This window comes from Medicago sativa, chromosome 3, assembly GCF_051527215.1.
Source record: "Medicago sativa cultivar Bolivia chromosome 3, Bolivia_mono, whole genome shotgun sequence".
In the NCBI taxonomy this organism is placed as follows: domain Eukaryota; kingdom Viridiplantae; phylum Streptophyta; class Magnoliopsida; order Fabales; family Fabaceae; genus Medicago; species Medicago sativa.
Genome location: NC_140751.1, coordinates 26,218,304 through 26,232,751, shown reverse-complemented (window position 1 = coordinate 26,232,751; position 14,448 = coordinate 26,218,304). Strand labels below are relative to the sequence as shown.

The 14,448-nt window shown below is 33.7% G+C and overlaps 1 protein-coding gene and 2 long non-coding RNA genes across 8 annotated transcripts; 1 reads left to right on the top strand and 2 right to left on the bottom strand.

Moving 5' to 3' along the window:
- Window positions 1–2,154: 2,154 nt before the first annotated feature.
- On the bottom strand, window positions 2,155–2,642 carry LOC146936742 (uncharacterized). Its single transcript, XR_015030706.1, has 2 exons — window positions 2,582–2,642; window positions 2,155–2,502 (listed from the first exon to the last, which is right to left on the bottom strand). It is a non-coding gene; the product is annotated as an uncharacterized LOC146936742 (long non-coding RNA).
- A 4-nt stretch (window positions 2,643–2,646) lies between these two features.
- On the top strand, window positions 2,647–7,252 carry LOC146936741 (uncharacterized). 5 transcript variants are annotated; one of them, XR_015030704.1, is made up of 6 exons: window positions 2,647–3,135; window positions 4,504–4,595; window positions 4,716–5,063; window positions 5,379–5,745; window positions 5,873–5,948; window positions 6,645–7,252. It is a non-coding gene; the product is annotated as an uncharacterized LOC146936741 (long non-coding RNA). The 5 variants fall into 5 exon arrangements; XR_015030702.1 differs by having other exon boundaries at window positions 4,716–5,745; XR_015030703.1 differs by having other exon boundaries at window positions 4,504–5,063.
- A 297-nt stretch (window positions 7,253–7,549) lies between these two features.
- LOC146936740 (protein trichome birefringence-like 4) lies at window positions 7,550–9,444 on the bottom strand. 2 transcript variants are annotated; one of them, XM_085751387.1, is made up of 5 exons: window positions 8,986–9,441; window positions 8,784–8,834; window positions 8,252–8,305; window positions 7,881–8,077; window positions 7,550–7,794 (listed from the first exon to the last, which is right to left on the bottom strand). In XM_085751387.1, the coding sequence occupies exons 3-5, from the start codon at window positions 8,294–8,296 to the stop codon at window positions 7,608–7,610; spliced, it is 429 nt and encodes a 142-aa protein (XP_085607513.1). In that variant the 5' UTR covers window positions 8,297–8,305; window positions 8,784–8,834; window positions 8,986–9,441; the 3' UTR covers window positions 7,550–7,607. The 2 variants fall into 2 exon arrangements, with proteins under 2 accessions (XP_085607513.1, XP_085607514.1); XM_085751388.1 differs by lacking the exon at window positions 8,784–8,834 and having other exon boundaries at window positions 8,986–9,444.
- Window positions 9,445–14,448: the final 5,004 nt, after the last annotated feature.

The following is a 14,448-nucleotide window of genomic DNA, read 5'->3' as shown; positions in this document are numbered from 1 at the left end:
TGTTGAGCCTAGCCTACACTGGAAGATTATAAAATATGTTGTTTCACACTATGTCCAACACTGACGATCCATTTCCAACACTTTAAATTCTTCTTCTTTTCATGTCACATTTGAACGTCTCTTGAACTTTCTGGTAACAATATATTTTTTTGTCGGACTATGATATTTCCAAATTCTCTGATATTGTCAACATGAACTTGCTTGGCTCTAAAGTACTTTGCTTTTCGTCACAATGATGATGGTTGTGTCAATCCCTTTTCTTCATTTAAGAGTTGAAGTTTGATCATTGACCATTGTATAGTTGCTCATTGTGTCAAATTTTCTTAACGTATTTTCGGTTGTGATACCAATGCCTAACCTTTTTCAGAGCGTCTTTTAGAATCGATTATATGCTCCAAGTCGTTGTACCTTTGTTTTTAGTAGTTAATATATACACGAACTTTTTGGGAGCAAGATTGTTCTCACTTCTATAAAACATGTATTCATTGACACGTTGACATCGTTGTTAACCGTCTATGTGGCACTGCCATGTGTGGTTGGAAAGGGTATGCAACGGGTGGCACCCTAAAACTTCTTATGGGGTGTTATTCCTGATTGTCATATAGCTTTCATAGTCTTTCCCCTGCAACCTTGGTAGAAGTTCAACAACTCGTTCTAAACAACTTTGATAGATGTTCTATAACTTGTGCTGAATTCCGAAGTATTTATCTTGTCATATCTCTTGTTATTAAAGCTTAACCCTTCTAGCTATCCCAACCCTAATTTTAATCTAATTGTTTCCCTCCCTTTGCCATGCATTAAATGCTCCTTTGCCATTCATTTCAAATTCGAAAATTCCCTCCTCATTTAAAGGGAATCGTTTGACATTCTCATTTAAAATCAATCTCTTAAAATGCTCCTTTGTCACGCATTAAATGCTCCTTTGTCACCTCTTAAATCAACATTAAAGCGTTTAATGTTGCCCCCGCTCAGTTCCATTTCCCCAGCATGACTCTTTATGACTCCATACAAATTAAAACTCGCATAAATGCACATCTCTTATTGCTTGCCTTTCCCCTTCACACAGTAGTCGCATACTTTATATTTTATTCAACCATGGCCGATCGTGCAGTAGAAAACTTGCTTTCCTATCATTGTCTAACCGGTATATCTCTTATCTCCTATTATTAAAGCTTAACATGTCTAGCTAACCCCAACCCTATTTTTTCCCTCCCTTTGCCACGCATTAAATACCTTTAAACTCTTATCCTAATCATCATCCATTCATTTGAAATTCAAAAATTTCCTCCCATCATCATTCATAATATCGTTTGACTTTCTCATTTAAAAGCAATTGAATACTCCTAAAATCTTATCCTAATCATCATCCATTCATCTAAAATTCAAACATTCCCTCACATCATCATTCATAATATCGTTTGAATTTCTCATTTAAAAGCAATTGTGACACTATATGTCTTCATACAAATTAAAACTCACATAAATCCACATCTCTTATTGCTAGTCTTCGACTCAAACCCCTTTTTCCAACATAGCTCTTCATGCTTCCATGCAAATTAAATCACACACTATAGTGCTTACACTAGACTGTGTGTGTGTGTGTGTGTATATATATATATATCTTCATGTTATCTTGATAGTTAGCCTTGCCTTTCCCCTTCATACAGTAGTCGCATACCTGACATTTGATTCAACCATGGTTGATCGTGCTGTAGAAGCCTTGCTCCTATCACTGCTTATCTGGTATATATATCATTCTAGATAGTTTCTCTATTGATGTTTATTTTGATGTTTTCTAATAAATTCTTTGCAATGTCCGTGTGTAGCACCTTTGATCCGGAACCCACACTACTAGAAACTCTCGAATTTCCTGCGGAATTTTCTGCGGAATACACTGAAATTTCCGCAGGAAACCTGTTTCCTGCGGAATTTGCCAAGGATTTTGGTTCCCAGGTAATAACTTCGTGGGTAATTGTTTCCTGAGGATTTTTGGATCCGCAGGAAATGTCATTAAATCCGCAGCTAAAGTTTGGTCAGTTTTACCTGCCCGTAAGCATGTTTACTGCAACTAATCCGCAGGTATTTCCGCAGCAAATGATGCAGGAATATCCGCAGGAAATGCTTTCAACAGGTAAAAAAAAAAGCTGGTAAATCTGTAGCCCAGGCATTTAAATTTATTTAATTTAATAAAAGATAATACACTTCAAAGCGTTTGATAATGTCATACAACAAAATATAGCCTTTAAAAACACTGAAATTTCAATAGAATGTTTTACAATTGAACTAAACATACAACAAAATATAAAACCCCGATTGATAATGTCTCATCCTTCTCAAAAGTTTGGTACACCAACACCACCTAACATACTTCCTATAATGGATCACACACATATAACATCTTCGACAATTCCCATTGTCAATGGATATGCTGCAAGATAGCTTTCATTTGTAATGGGTTGTCTCTCCCCATCACATTTACCTCCAGAGTTCCCCTGCCCCCCTCTGCAAATTTCAGCCAAAGAATCAATTACTTAACTACATAATAGAGACAAGATGTAAAAATAAAACGAAGTAGAAGTACACATTCTTCTTGCTTGTAGTGAGAAGCTGAAAATCCAGTGAAAAAGAACCTTGTACGTGTGCACTACTACAAAATACACATTTAACATCAAGGGGATTTTAGTTTTCACATCAGCACAGAAAATATCTGAAGGGAAAGATGCATAGTGTGAGTTTTAACATCAGTTGGCATAAGCAAATGAAGGGAATTCCTAATAGCATATACCATTTACATCAGTGCATAATTGAGATGAAGGGAAAAACACGCGGTGGCATTTTTGCAATTTAAGTGAAAACTTTGGCTAACTTATTTTTACATCAGTGGGTGAAAACTGTCTGATGTGAAAACAAATTTTCACTTTTCCCTTATCCATTCCCCTATCCCTAAAACGCATCCACACAATTGTATCATCGCTTCATCAACTCTCAAACAAAAACAACCGTTCTTGCAATCGAACTCCGTCGAAGCTCATATAACCAAAATTAAATTGGATGCCTTCACATGCAGTTGTTTTATCTCCATCTCCACCGTTTCTTCTTTCAATCCCGCGTGGCCGTCGTTTTTTTGATTCCCAGGTAGCGTTCTTTTACCGCTCACTCAATTTATTGTTTGAGTCGTTCGTTTCTTCGATCTAAGATTTGGTGTTTTCGAAATTATTGTTAGATCTCACTGTTTGTTGCTATGTAATGAAGTGATAGTGGTTTTCATACCCACGTTTTATTTTATTAAGTGACTTTCACGATTCACGTGTCTCTATTCGTTTCGTTTGTTTCTTAGATCTAAGATTTTGATTTTGTCTGGTCTTTAATCCGTTTGTGATTTGTTTCTGAATGCTTAGATGTGAATTTCTGTCCCATATTTGAGCTGATTTTGGTGATTTATTTTTTAATGATAATAAACCTATTTTGCAGCTTATAGCATAAGCAATAAGCTATTCCATAACACAAGCCAAAAAAAATTCAAAATATTTTTGTATAATTTATAAGCTGTTTTCATAAGCTGTTATGTAGAACTTGTGGACATAAGCTGAAAACAGCATATGGATATGTCATTAGCTGTTTTCATAAGTTATTATAAAAAGATGATTTGATGTTTAATAATTTCGAGTGAATTGGTTTTTATTTAGTCTCAGTTTGGTTCTGCGATGACAACTAAAAGTTTGTTTGTCACTTGGCTGATAGTAGAGATACCTGGTCCTTGTTTAATGAATAAGTAATGTGCATTTTTATTGTGCTCAACTGCTCCCTCGTCTTTAGTGTTTCATTTCATAAATTGGTAGCTACCTTTATATGATAAGAACATATCTTATTATCTTGTTCGTGTTTATTCTTTTTAATGCCTATCCATAGTATCCAATTTTTACAATCAAGTTCCTCTATAACTTGGGTTGTCTAGTTTTTAACGAAGAGTAGGTTAATATTAATGATAAATGAGAGTTTAGTGCACTAGTTTTTCCATTGTTTAATTCATTCAACGCCCTAGTTTTTTGTTCTATTGACTACTTTGATCCTTCTAACATAATGTTCATCTTTCATCTCTATTTTCTCTATTTCAATCTTACAAGGGATTTGTGCTCACTATTTTCATATATTGATTATATTGAAGTGTAATATAATTGTGTTTTTGTCAAGTTTTCGATACTTAGACTTTTTGAGGTAGTTTGTGGTTTTGTTCATATGTTCATCTTCTGTTTGTGACTTATTATGTTTGTGTTGTTGTAGTTCAGTTTATGCTTACCATAAATTGTAGTAGTAATGGATCAACTTGATTTATCTTATTTTTGTTATGTTCTGATTCTTACTTCGCTTAAAAAGTGTAAATACTTTGGTGCCTTTTCAATTGATTCCTTATATTTTTCTGTTCACTTTTCAAATTATGAATTCATTTATGTATCATATGTGTTCAAGGTGTTTATGATCATATTTTCGTTCCTTCTTGTGTAGGGGAAGTATACTCAGTATGGATAGAACTGTTCAATTAATATCCTTGAAATTAATATCCTTAACTTTGTGATGGCCTTGAACGTGGCATAGAGGTAAAGTGAGATTCTTAACTTTTTTTTTGAAACAAAAAGACATTATTAAGAACTAGAATAAATGTTGTACAAAGTCATGGTTGGAATTTCCTCAATCCACACCTTCAAAGCGTATTGCAGTGAAGCAGCATTCCGCTGAAATGACCATTGTTCTATATAGCGCCACTGCGTCCGCCACTACCGGGCTCCTGAAGCCGTCAATTTTCCAAGTTGCAGCAGCCATGGGACTCCTGCTGTCATCTCAAAAAGCTACGCCGATTCTTCAAATACCGTTCTCCTTCAAGCTTGCGTTGCATCTCGCAATAACCCAACTGCACGAATTTAAATTGAACAAATTGTTGTTATTATAGGTCTGAAATGGGTTATTCTCACTACCCATCTGACTAGATCTGACATTTTGAAGACCATTGTTAGCTTACTGATACTCCTCCATGCATGTTTGCGCGCGCTTAATGATTTCTTCCTCAGGTAAATCTCGGTTCTCATATATGCTGATGTTTCTAGCATGCCAGATTGTATAGGCTATGGCAACAACCGGAGCACTAACTTGGCCATTCATATCCAAAATTGTGGACGTAATCCACTCTTGAAACTGAATAGTAGGAGTCATAGGGAATTTAATCCCAAGGTTAGATCCAAACCACACTTTCTGATCCAATGGTATATTTGTGGTTGGTTATGTTCTTTGGAGTTCATTAATAATTTTTTTTAAATGCTAAACATTTTTCATGGATTGATTTTTTTTTATTTAATTTAAATTTTTGTTGTATGGTTGATTTTTAGGGCGTATGATCAAGCTGGGGTAGCAGTGGCATTGATGCGGATATTAATTTTGATGTCAGTGATTATGATTTAATGTTGAAGATTTTGATGTTATTGACCTACCTACACTATTGATTGTAGAGTGTATGATAAGGTTTCTATAAAATGCAATGGAAGGGTTTGAGGCTAGTTCTTTTGAAGGTGAGTTAATTTCCTCGGTTTATAACGTATCCACACAATCCAACTCTCAAACAAAAACGTATTCAACCGAATATCAATCGAGAACCTCAATCCACTTTTTCACTCTCAAACAAAAACCACCATTTGCAATCTACCTACCTCACGGACCTCAATCGAACTCTCAAAGAATCCCGTCGAAGCTCAATTGGTGAGTTCTCTCTCTCTCTCTCTCTCTCTCTCTCTCTCTCTCTCTCTCTCTCTCTCTCTCTAATTAGGGTTCATACTCTTCACGGCGGCTGCCTTATTCTTTTATTTATGCCATCATTATTGTATAGGCTGGTTGGTGTTGGCGAGGCTTCGTTTATAAGTTTAGCACCACCTTTCATTGATGACAACGCCCCAGCTTCTCTGGTTTGTTTCTTTCCCTTTACACTGATTGCAAACTGATTGAATTGGCATTGGCCTAATTTAACAATTAACCCCTTTGTAATAGTTTTTTAAGTTGTGGAAAACTCAACCCTACACTGATTGAATTGCCATTGGCCTCATTTGACCTTAACTCTTGATATCAAGGATTGTGACTCAACTACAATTTTTATGACATATGTTTAGAACCCTGTGTCAGCTGCTGTAATGTGTTTGTTGTTTTGATATTATTTGGTTGAATGAATGGTTTCTCTGTTTTTTGGATTATTGTTTTTCATACAAATGATTTGGTTAGTGAACCCTGCTAGTATTTTAGGCAAAGTACTTGATAGCAAACTATTAAAAGACTTAATTAGATATTAGTCGAATACAAAGGGGTTTTAGTTTATATACTTTTGAATTTTCTGTCAGCAAGCTATGTTTACTTTAAATGTACTTACATATTCCAATGAAAATTGTTGGATTATCAATCATTTTGTGTTAGTTAATTGCAAAGTTATTGGTCGTACTATGTGATCCAGCCAGCCAGCCACTCTGAATTCTGAAATATAGGCAAAATGGGCCAAACTATGTGATCAAATATCTCTTGTTTGTGTTTTTTGTATCTTTTTACTATCGGACTGGGTTGCTGTTCTAGTTGTTTACTTATCTTGGTTGTATGTAAATTTTGATTTCGTGAAGGTTTAGATTTGGACCGTGGAAGGTATCTTGGCCAATATACAGGAGGGGCAGTAAAGCAAGCGCTTGTGGATGAAGCATCCATTAACAATGTTGTATCGGACAATTTCGCAACATTGATGCGTCTTGGTCCAAAGGATGTCTGCACTCCAGAGAATCAAGAGTTAGCTCGTGAAGCTGCAAGGCAAGGGATTGTGTTGCTTAAAAATAGTCCAGTTATAGGCCCTAATGCTAACGCTACAATACAAGGGTCATGATTGGAAAATATGAAGGTAACAATATTTCCTACTTTAGCAATTTGCATAAGTATATGACTTGGTCATATGGATATAATATGAAGTTTTGGTAAAGCATCCATTATATCTATGTAGAAACATAAAATATATTAACTGAGTACAAAATATATCTATTTAAAGTTTTGTTTTGCTGTTGTATTGAAGGATAATTTATAAATGTTTAGAGTTTTGTTTTGCTGTTGTATTGAAGGATAATTTATAAATGTTCCACAACTTTAAAATTATTTTAATTATTAAATTTAAATATTTTGAAGGATAATTTATAAATGTTTAGATTTCTTGTAGTGTATAATATAACTTCTTTGATTGTATTTATATATGCATGTACTTTTTTATATAAAAAATATTGATGTAGCATAAAAATATCCATAATTTTTTTTTTCTTATTTTTAATATAAAAGGAAAGAGGTCTCAAGCTGATCTGGTAAGCAGTTAAAAAAAACATTTTTTTTTAATTTTTTTTGGATTTCACATCAGTGGGTAAAAGGACTGATGTGAAGTATACATGTTTAACTTCAGTGTCTATCATAAAACTGATGTGAAAACCCTGCTGTTAAATTTTAAAGAGAGCGTACCACATCAGTGCAATAATGGCCTGATGTGGAAAAAAAGATTTCACATCAGTTCGTACCTGATGTGAAAAGATGTGAACATACCACATCATATCAGTTTACATCAGTTGCCACCTGATGCGAAAAGTGCTTTTCAACTGATGTAAAAACTCATTTCTGTAGTAGTGGTGCTTGCTATCAACTGTGGAATCAACCCACTTAGCCCATGTCTTAAATGCTTGTTGTAATGCTTCAGAAACTTCTAATCTGTCATAGACATGATTACCTTGCTGAAAATAGTTTCTACTGCAAGAATGAAAATTGATAGTAGTTAGCCTTTGAACTACTTATTAATAATAAAAGAATATTGTCTTAGCAGAATTGTTTTTTACCCATTTTTTGTCTTTTCATGATTCCACCAGTATCCTGTGTTGAAAATGATTATATCAGCATCATAATATTGAGACTTGGAAGCTTGAATCATATCAAGCCTGAGAGTTTCTCTTTGAGGAACTTCATCGTTACGTGACACTTTCCATTCTTGTACAAGAAATGGGGATTTCACAATGTCTATGGAGCATCCATAATCCTAATTAACATCACAACACATCAAAAACACAATATCAAACCTTAAACCTTATGCAAGCAAAAGCTCTATAAAATTAGTCCCCGACATTGTCACTATTATATTAGCCATTCAAATCCAATTCTACATAAAGAACCCACCAAAATGCATCTAAGTATAACAACAGCAAGTAATCACCTGCTTAGCAGCAAGAAGCTCATGACACTGCCCCTTCAGATTCATAGGGTTTGCCTGCAGAAACCCAATTTCAATATAAAGCACATCAAAGGTACAAAATGAATTAAAAAGAGTGAAAAAAGGGGGTGAAAAATGTATAATGATATTAACACATGTTCAGAAATTTACTAAAATCAAAGCTAGACAAACAAAGAACCTAATTCAAACAACAGAAAAAGCTAAATATGAGCATCACAACACCAGGAGAAAGAGAAAAGAGAAAGCATATTCACGAATATTATAACAAAGGTTAACAAACAAAATTAAATAGGAACTTGATTGACACAGAAAATTGAATTGAAATAAATTAAGTAACAAGGCAATGAAGCTTGTTTGAAGCCTGTTTAGGAGCAAATTGAACCTGAGATTTGGCATAACAGTAAACTAAGTAAACAACAGTAGACTAATTAAATAAATTTCTCACAATCATTTCATCAAACACTTTATGTGCCTTCTCCAAAATTCAATTTTTACTAAGTAATGAATGAATTACCTATTTCCTCGAATGAAAAGCTCGTCATCATCGTCGGTAAGAATCTAAAACCTAAAACTCAAATTAGATTAAACTCACAATTAGGATCATGAAAATCACAAATCAGAAACTCATCATCAAATTCAGTTGAATAATGAAAGTAATCTAAAACCTAAAACTCATAGATTAGATCAAATTAACAAACTAGAATCATGAAACTCACCAATCAGAGAGTAAGAGACCACAAATCCGAGCTTAAAAGACCACGAGTTTGAACAAATTCTACGAGAACGCAACTTCAACTTGAGCAAACACAAATTTGATTTGAGCAAAAAATTTCTTGAAGCTTTGCGTTGCTGGAAGGGAGATGAGCGGTGTTCGAACGCTTGTGGAACGGCGGTGGAGCGGCGGTGGAACGGTGAGAGAGAGAACAACGATAAACTGAGTTTTCTCTTCTTTTTCTTTTTGTGACACTTTGAGTTTTTTTATCTAAAAATAATAGTATATGTTTATATTTATATATATTTATGATGAGGTTTTGCTGATTTAAACCAACCAAAAAAACATAAGGTGTAAGTTAGTAAATGTGTATCTTTTTTATTTGGATAAAAAAACTCAATTATCTCTTCCAATTGTTTTTATAGAAGTCTATTGTTGCCAATACACTAATAAGGACTCCAATGAAAAATATTTAAATAGATCCTTATATTATCATTGAATATGTATTAAAAAATAATCACAATCGACAAAAATAGTTTGATATTTTATTTGAACTTAAATTTAATATTATAGGGTCCATGTTCACAATGTAAAGAAAAAAAAATAATCTACTCAAAATCTTTCAATTTTTAAAATTTCATGAAGAAATTCTGTCAAAAAAAAATTCATGAAGAAATTAAACAAATCCGCAGGAAATTCCGCAGGAAAAGTGACCAACACATTTTCGCAACAAAATCCTCAGCAAAAGTTACAGTTACCTGCGGATTTTCTTGCGGTGGGAGAATCCGCAGGAAAGGACCACAATATAACCATATCCGCATGAAAATCCTCAGGTATTCCTGCGGATATATTTCCGCAGGAAAATCCGCAGGTAATTCGACAGTTTCTAGTAGTGCCAATCCTAGAGGTTGACAAGATTATCAATTCCCTGCGGTTGAAGTATATGACATACACAGTGGAATTTGAAGTCGATTGCGTTAGTTTATTGAATAATTATATTCTTTTGTATGGATACAGGGTGCGGTGATGATTCCCAACTATTTTGAGTCTGATTTTGCAGATGAAATTGATAGATATGTTGTGTTGACCAATAAGAATAACAACGAGTTCGAAATCAGAGTGGAGAGGATTAATGAGAGCATATTTTTGACCAAAGGATTGGCTGCATTACAAGATTTTTATGACATCATCTTGGGTGCATGGTTTACTTTAGTTTCCATGGGTAGGTTTCAGATCAAAAAACTCAAATCCTGAATCAAGAGAAAGATAAACAATCATGTGTTTGTCCCTCCCATGAGATTTGTTGTCGGGGAAAATGTTTTTAGAAGTATTTTTTTTCTATGTCTGGTGTTTCAGAACTGTTTTGATGGCTACTTTTGCTCTGAACTGCTATTAAGTCTTTTTGTTGTTTGGCAAGCCTCTTTGTTGTGCAAGTAGTGTTTCAAATTTTACCCTTAATATCAAATCGTTTACATTATCCTCTTATTATTCAAAATGCAATGAAAAATCAATTTTTTATGTTGTCGTCAACTAAGTATATGTCGTTATAAGTTGTTTCAAGTATTTTTTTTTCGTGGTGATTTTGCACGTTACATGGTTGGTTGTTTGTTTCGGCATTCACATACGTTGATAATGATTTGCATAAATCTTTAAATACGATTCATATGTATTGTTACGGTTAATGAATATGTACCTTTGTAGGATTCAATGATAAATTTTAGAAAGCATTATCAAGAATTTTTAAAAGATACGGAAATTTGAATTAGTAAAATTATACTATTAAGCCCCTAGGCAAGCCTACACGCGAGCATCGCCTTTGAGGCCTTCTAGAAGCAGCTAGAAGCGTCGAGTGCTGATCCAAGCCCAGCTGACTTCCTGCCTAAGTTAGGGGATAAATAGGCCCAATTACAACTATAAATACCCGCTTGATAACTTTCTCAAGGCATGACCTAAACAAACTGAAAATGAAACCCTAGTTTCATAGAATCGTACTTCTGCAAGTACATATGGCGCCCATCGTGGGTCCTCGGTAAAACTAACCTAGGCCACACAATTAAACCTAAAAATACCCTCCAACCATCTCCCAAACAAGGGGCTGCAAAGATCAGTTCAACTTCGATTGTGAGGCCGTGGCTGCAATAAAACTCGATCACCGTCAACGCTGTCAGGTTTTATCTCTCCGAATTCACCATGTTATTTTGTTCTTATTCGATCTGATTAGAATTTACCATGCTTCTACTTGGTTAGTACTAATCAAATTTTGATTCGATATTTTTGTGATTGATGGATGACTAATTTTATGATCAAGCCTCGCTGGTACGTGTTTTACAATTTTTTGATCATGTACAAATATTCGCTTCTTGTTTTATGCATCAACTTTCACTTAGATACATCACCAAATCCAAAAGTAGATTTAGTGAAGGCTTAAAAAACACTGAACCTCGGCATCGGAGACTAGACAAAGGATCACTACTCACTAATAATCTGACTTGACTCTTGCTCATGTATATAAATTTGTCTCACTGAGAGAATCACATAGATCTTATGTTCTTTTAAATTCACCATTTGTTTTTAGTGGATTCAAGTTACTCGACTCTTATTAATTAGGATACTTCAGCTAATGTTTAAAACTTAATTTTTTCTTCAATTGCTGAAAATCATCTCAGTAAAAAGTCATTATTCAGCTAAAGAGCAAAAGTTAAACTTTAAACAAGAAAAGCAAAAGTCAAAGACTAATGTATGATTTCTCTACTGTTAGAGTAGCAACTTGGTACAAAAGGCTAATCAAACGATAAACACAAACAAGGAATACACAATGCTGAATAGCGAAATTTGGCCAATTGTACCTATGTCTACGACTAAATGATAGTTTGGGATTGATATGGTCATTCTATTTGTCTGTCAATTATTAGCTTAATTGCCTTAATTGCTGTATACACTAATCTAGTGTGATTAGTGCAAAATAATTATTAAATAATTAATGTATATATTGTTCATAGTACTCTACAATTATCGTATAAAGGTAGTAATTATTTGAGCTTCCGGTTTATGTAGAAACTTAGTCAATGAATTTGTATCTCAAGCATGGGATTATTATTTACTACTCACGCAAATGTTGAGATCAATTTATTATTTATTATTGATTTTCCTAATACTATTGCTAGATACACTAGCAAGTATTGAATTCTATATTAAACTTTGCTTCTTCAGCAAGGTTTCTGGAACATTGACATTGGATAAACTTTTGAACGAAGTGCTTAAAAGTTGAAATAAACTTAGTAATGTTGTTGAATGAATTTTTTAAATAGTAGTTTCTTGTACGATAATGATTTTCTCTCATTGTTTGTTATATTGCACTACTTGTTGCAGAGAATAAGGTGTTTAAAGCATGGAAACAAAGCAGCTTATAAGTTATATGAGTCCTATTGAACCTGGAATGCTAAAATAGGCCTTTCAAAACTGAACATGTTAATAGTTGGAGATCAGGTTGTGTTCAATAAAAATTAAATTGTTCTTTATTAGTTGTGATTGGAAGAAGTGGCGGAACAAGAAAATACGGTGATTATGTGAAGTCTATTGAGGCTGATATGTTACTGTCAATTTTTTGTGAGTCAAAGATAATGGAAAGGTGATCTTATTGTCTAACTATAAAGCTTGAGATATGTTTATGGTATATCAAGAGTTATTGTTGTTCTCTTCATGACAACGGATTGAACTGGTAACCTCAGAGTTTTTTAGAGATTCTTGAAACAGTTAAGTGTCACAAATTTAAAAAATTTGTGTGCAAATTGTACATGATATTTCTTCCTACTATGTGTGACATAAAAGCAGTGTAAACAACCTCTCTGCACTCAAAAAATACCAAACACATAAGGCTTATAGCAAAGAAAGACACTTCTATATGAAGATAAGGTAAGAAAGACACTTTTTTCTGATGGAATTAGTAGAAAGACACTTCTATATGATTACAAAAGTTTATTTTCATTATGGATTTTGAAAACCGAATCGAATTCCCTTTTTTTCTGATGGGCAGGAGTCTGATCTGATCACTTAGGACAGAAAATTAGTTCAAATTTTCAAAAGCTAGGAATATTCTCGAATCAAAGTGAAACATTAGCTTGTAAATGTCTTCATCCATTAGTAGATATTCTAAAGTGAAAATCCAAATAGGATAATTAGTATCTATCTGTCTTTCACGCTTTGAAGCATACAAACACTGTCTTGATGTCCAACACTGACTTGGTGTCGGTTCTACATAGCTTCCGCGAAGGATTGAGATGGTGAACACTGTACAGTTTGAGTGCTGCATTCTAGAGCATAAAACATTTGCAGCAATGTGGTTTGCTATATATGGTCACCAAAATTTTAATCTCCAGCGCTAATTTCAACTGGTTCTTGATATGGGTGTGTTATATGCAGGTGGAGCAAGCAAAATAAAGGTGTTGCATTGATAGGGGATATGGTAATGGAGTAGAAACAGTGTTCAAAATATAGAATTGGAATAGTTACAATATTAATGTATTTTGTAATTTGATAAAGAGAATTTCCAAAATGAATTTTGTAAGATGTAAATCAAACAAATTTGTGTATCAGTTAGCATACACTTAAAACAAATTTGTGTATCAGTTAGCATACAGTTTAGAATATTATTCACACTTTAGGACCTACAAAAGCTTCAAAGAATTTTTGTCTCAAATTTTGTCTATTTACAATAGCTTAATTAAATGCTATCCGCGCTCTCAATCTTCACCTCCCTTGTTACGTGGAGCCTAGCTTAAGTTGGAAGATTATAAAATATGTAAATGCTTTGTCAAATTTGGTAATAATAAAGAGAAACTTCTTCACACACTTGTTTTCTAAATCAATAAATTATAGATAATTTTAAATGAAATAAAGTGTTATTTGTTGACTTTAATGATTTACGTCTTTGGCTCCTTTTATTTAAAAATAAATAATTAGTAATCGTGGAAACGCAAAAAAATTGTGTCACCCTCTGAGACGAAGTGAATGTTTGTAAATTAAATCGGGCTTAACTATTTTTTTGAAAACATAAATTGAGGGATATAAGCCCATACCTTCGCTTGTCTACTTTTTGTTTAACTTAACCGAAACAGCTAGGTCAAACAAAACGGCTAGCAATTAAATCGTGAAAAGGCTAAGGTTCTGTTGCATATCGTATACTTTCTTCAATTCAGAAGTTCACAAAATTACCTTGTTTGAAAAATCCAATAAATGCTACTTGTATTAAATATGGCTTTGGTTATGATCCTTTAATTGTTAATTATAAGGTGGTTGCTGTTTTCCACAATGCTGATGGTTATTATGGAACTAACAAAGCTAAAATAAAGGTTCATACTTTGGGTACTAATTCTTGGATGTTGTTGAGGGGAATTTCCCTGTTCCGATGGAACAAGATCTGAAATTCGTGAGTAGCACACTTAATTGGATTGTGTGTTCTAATCATGTT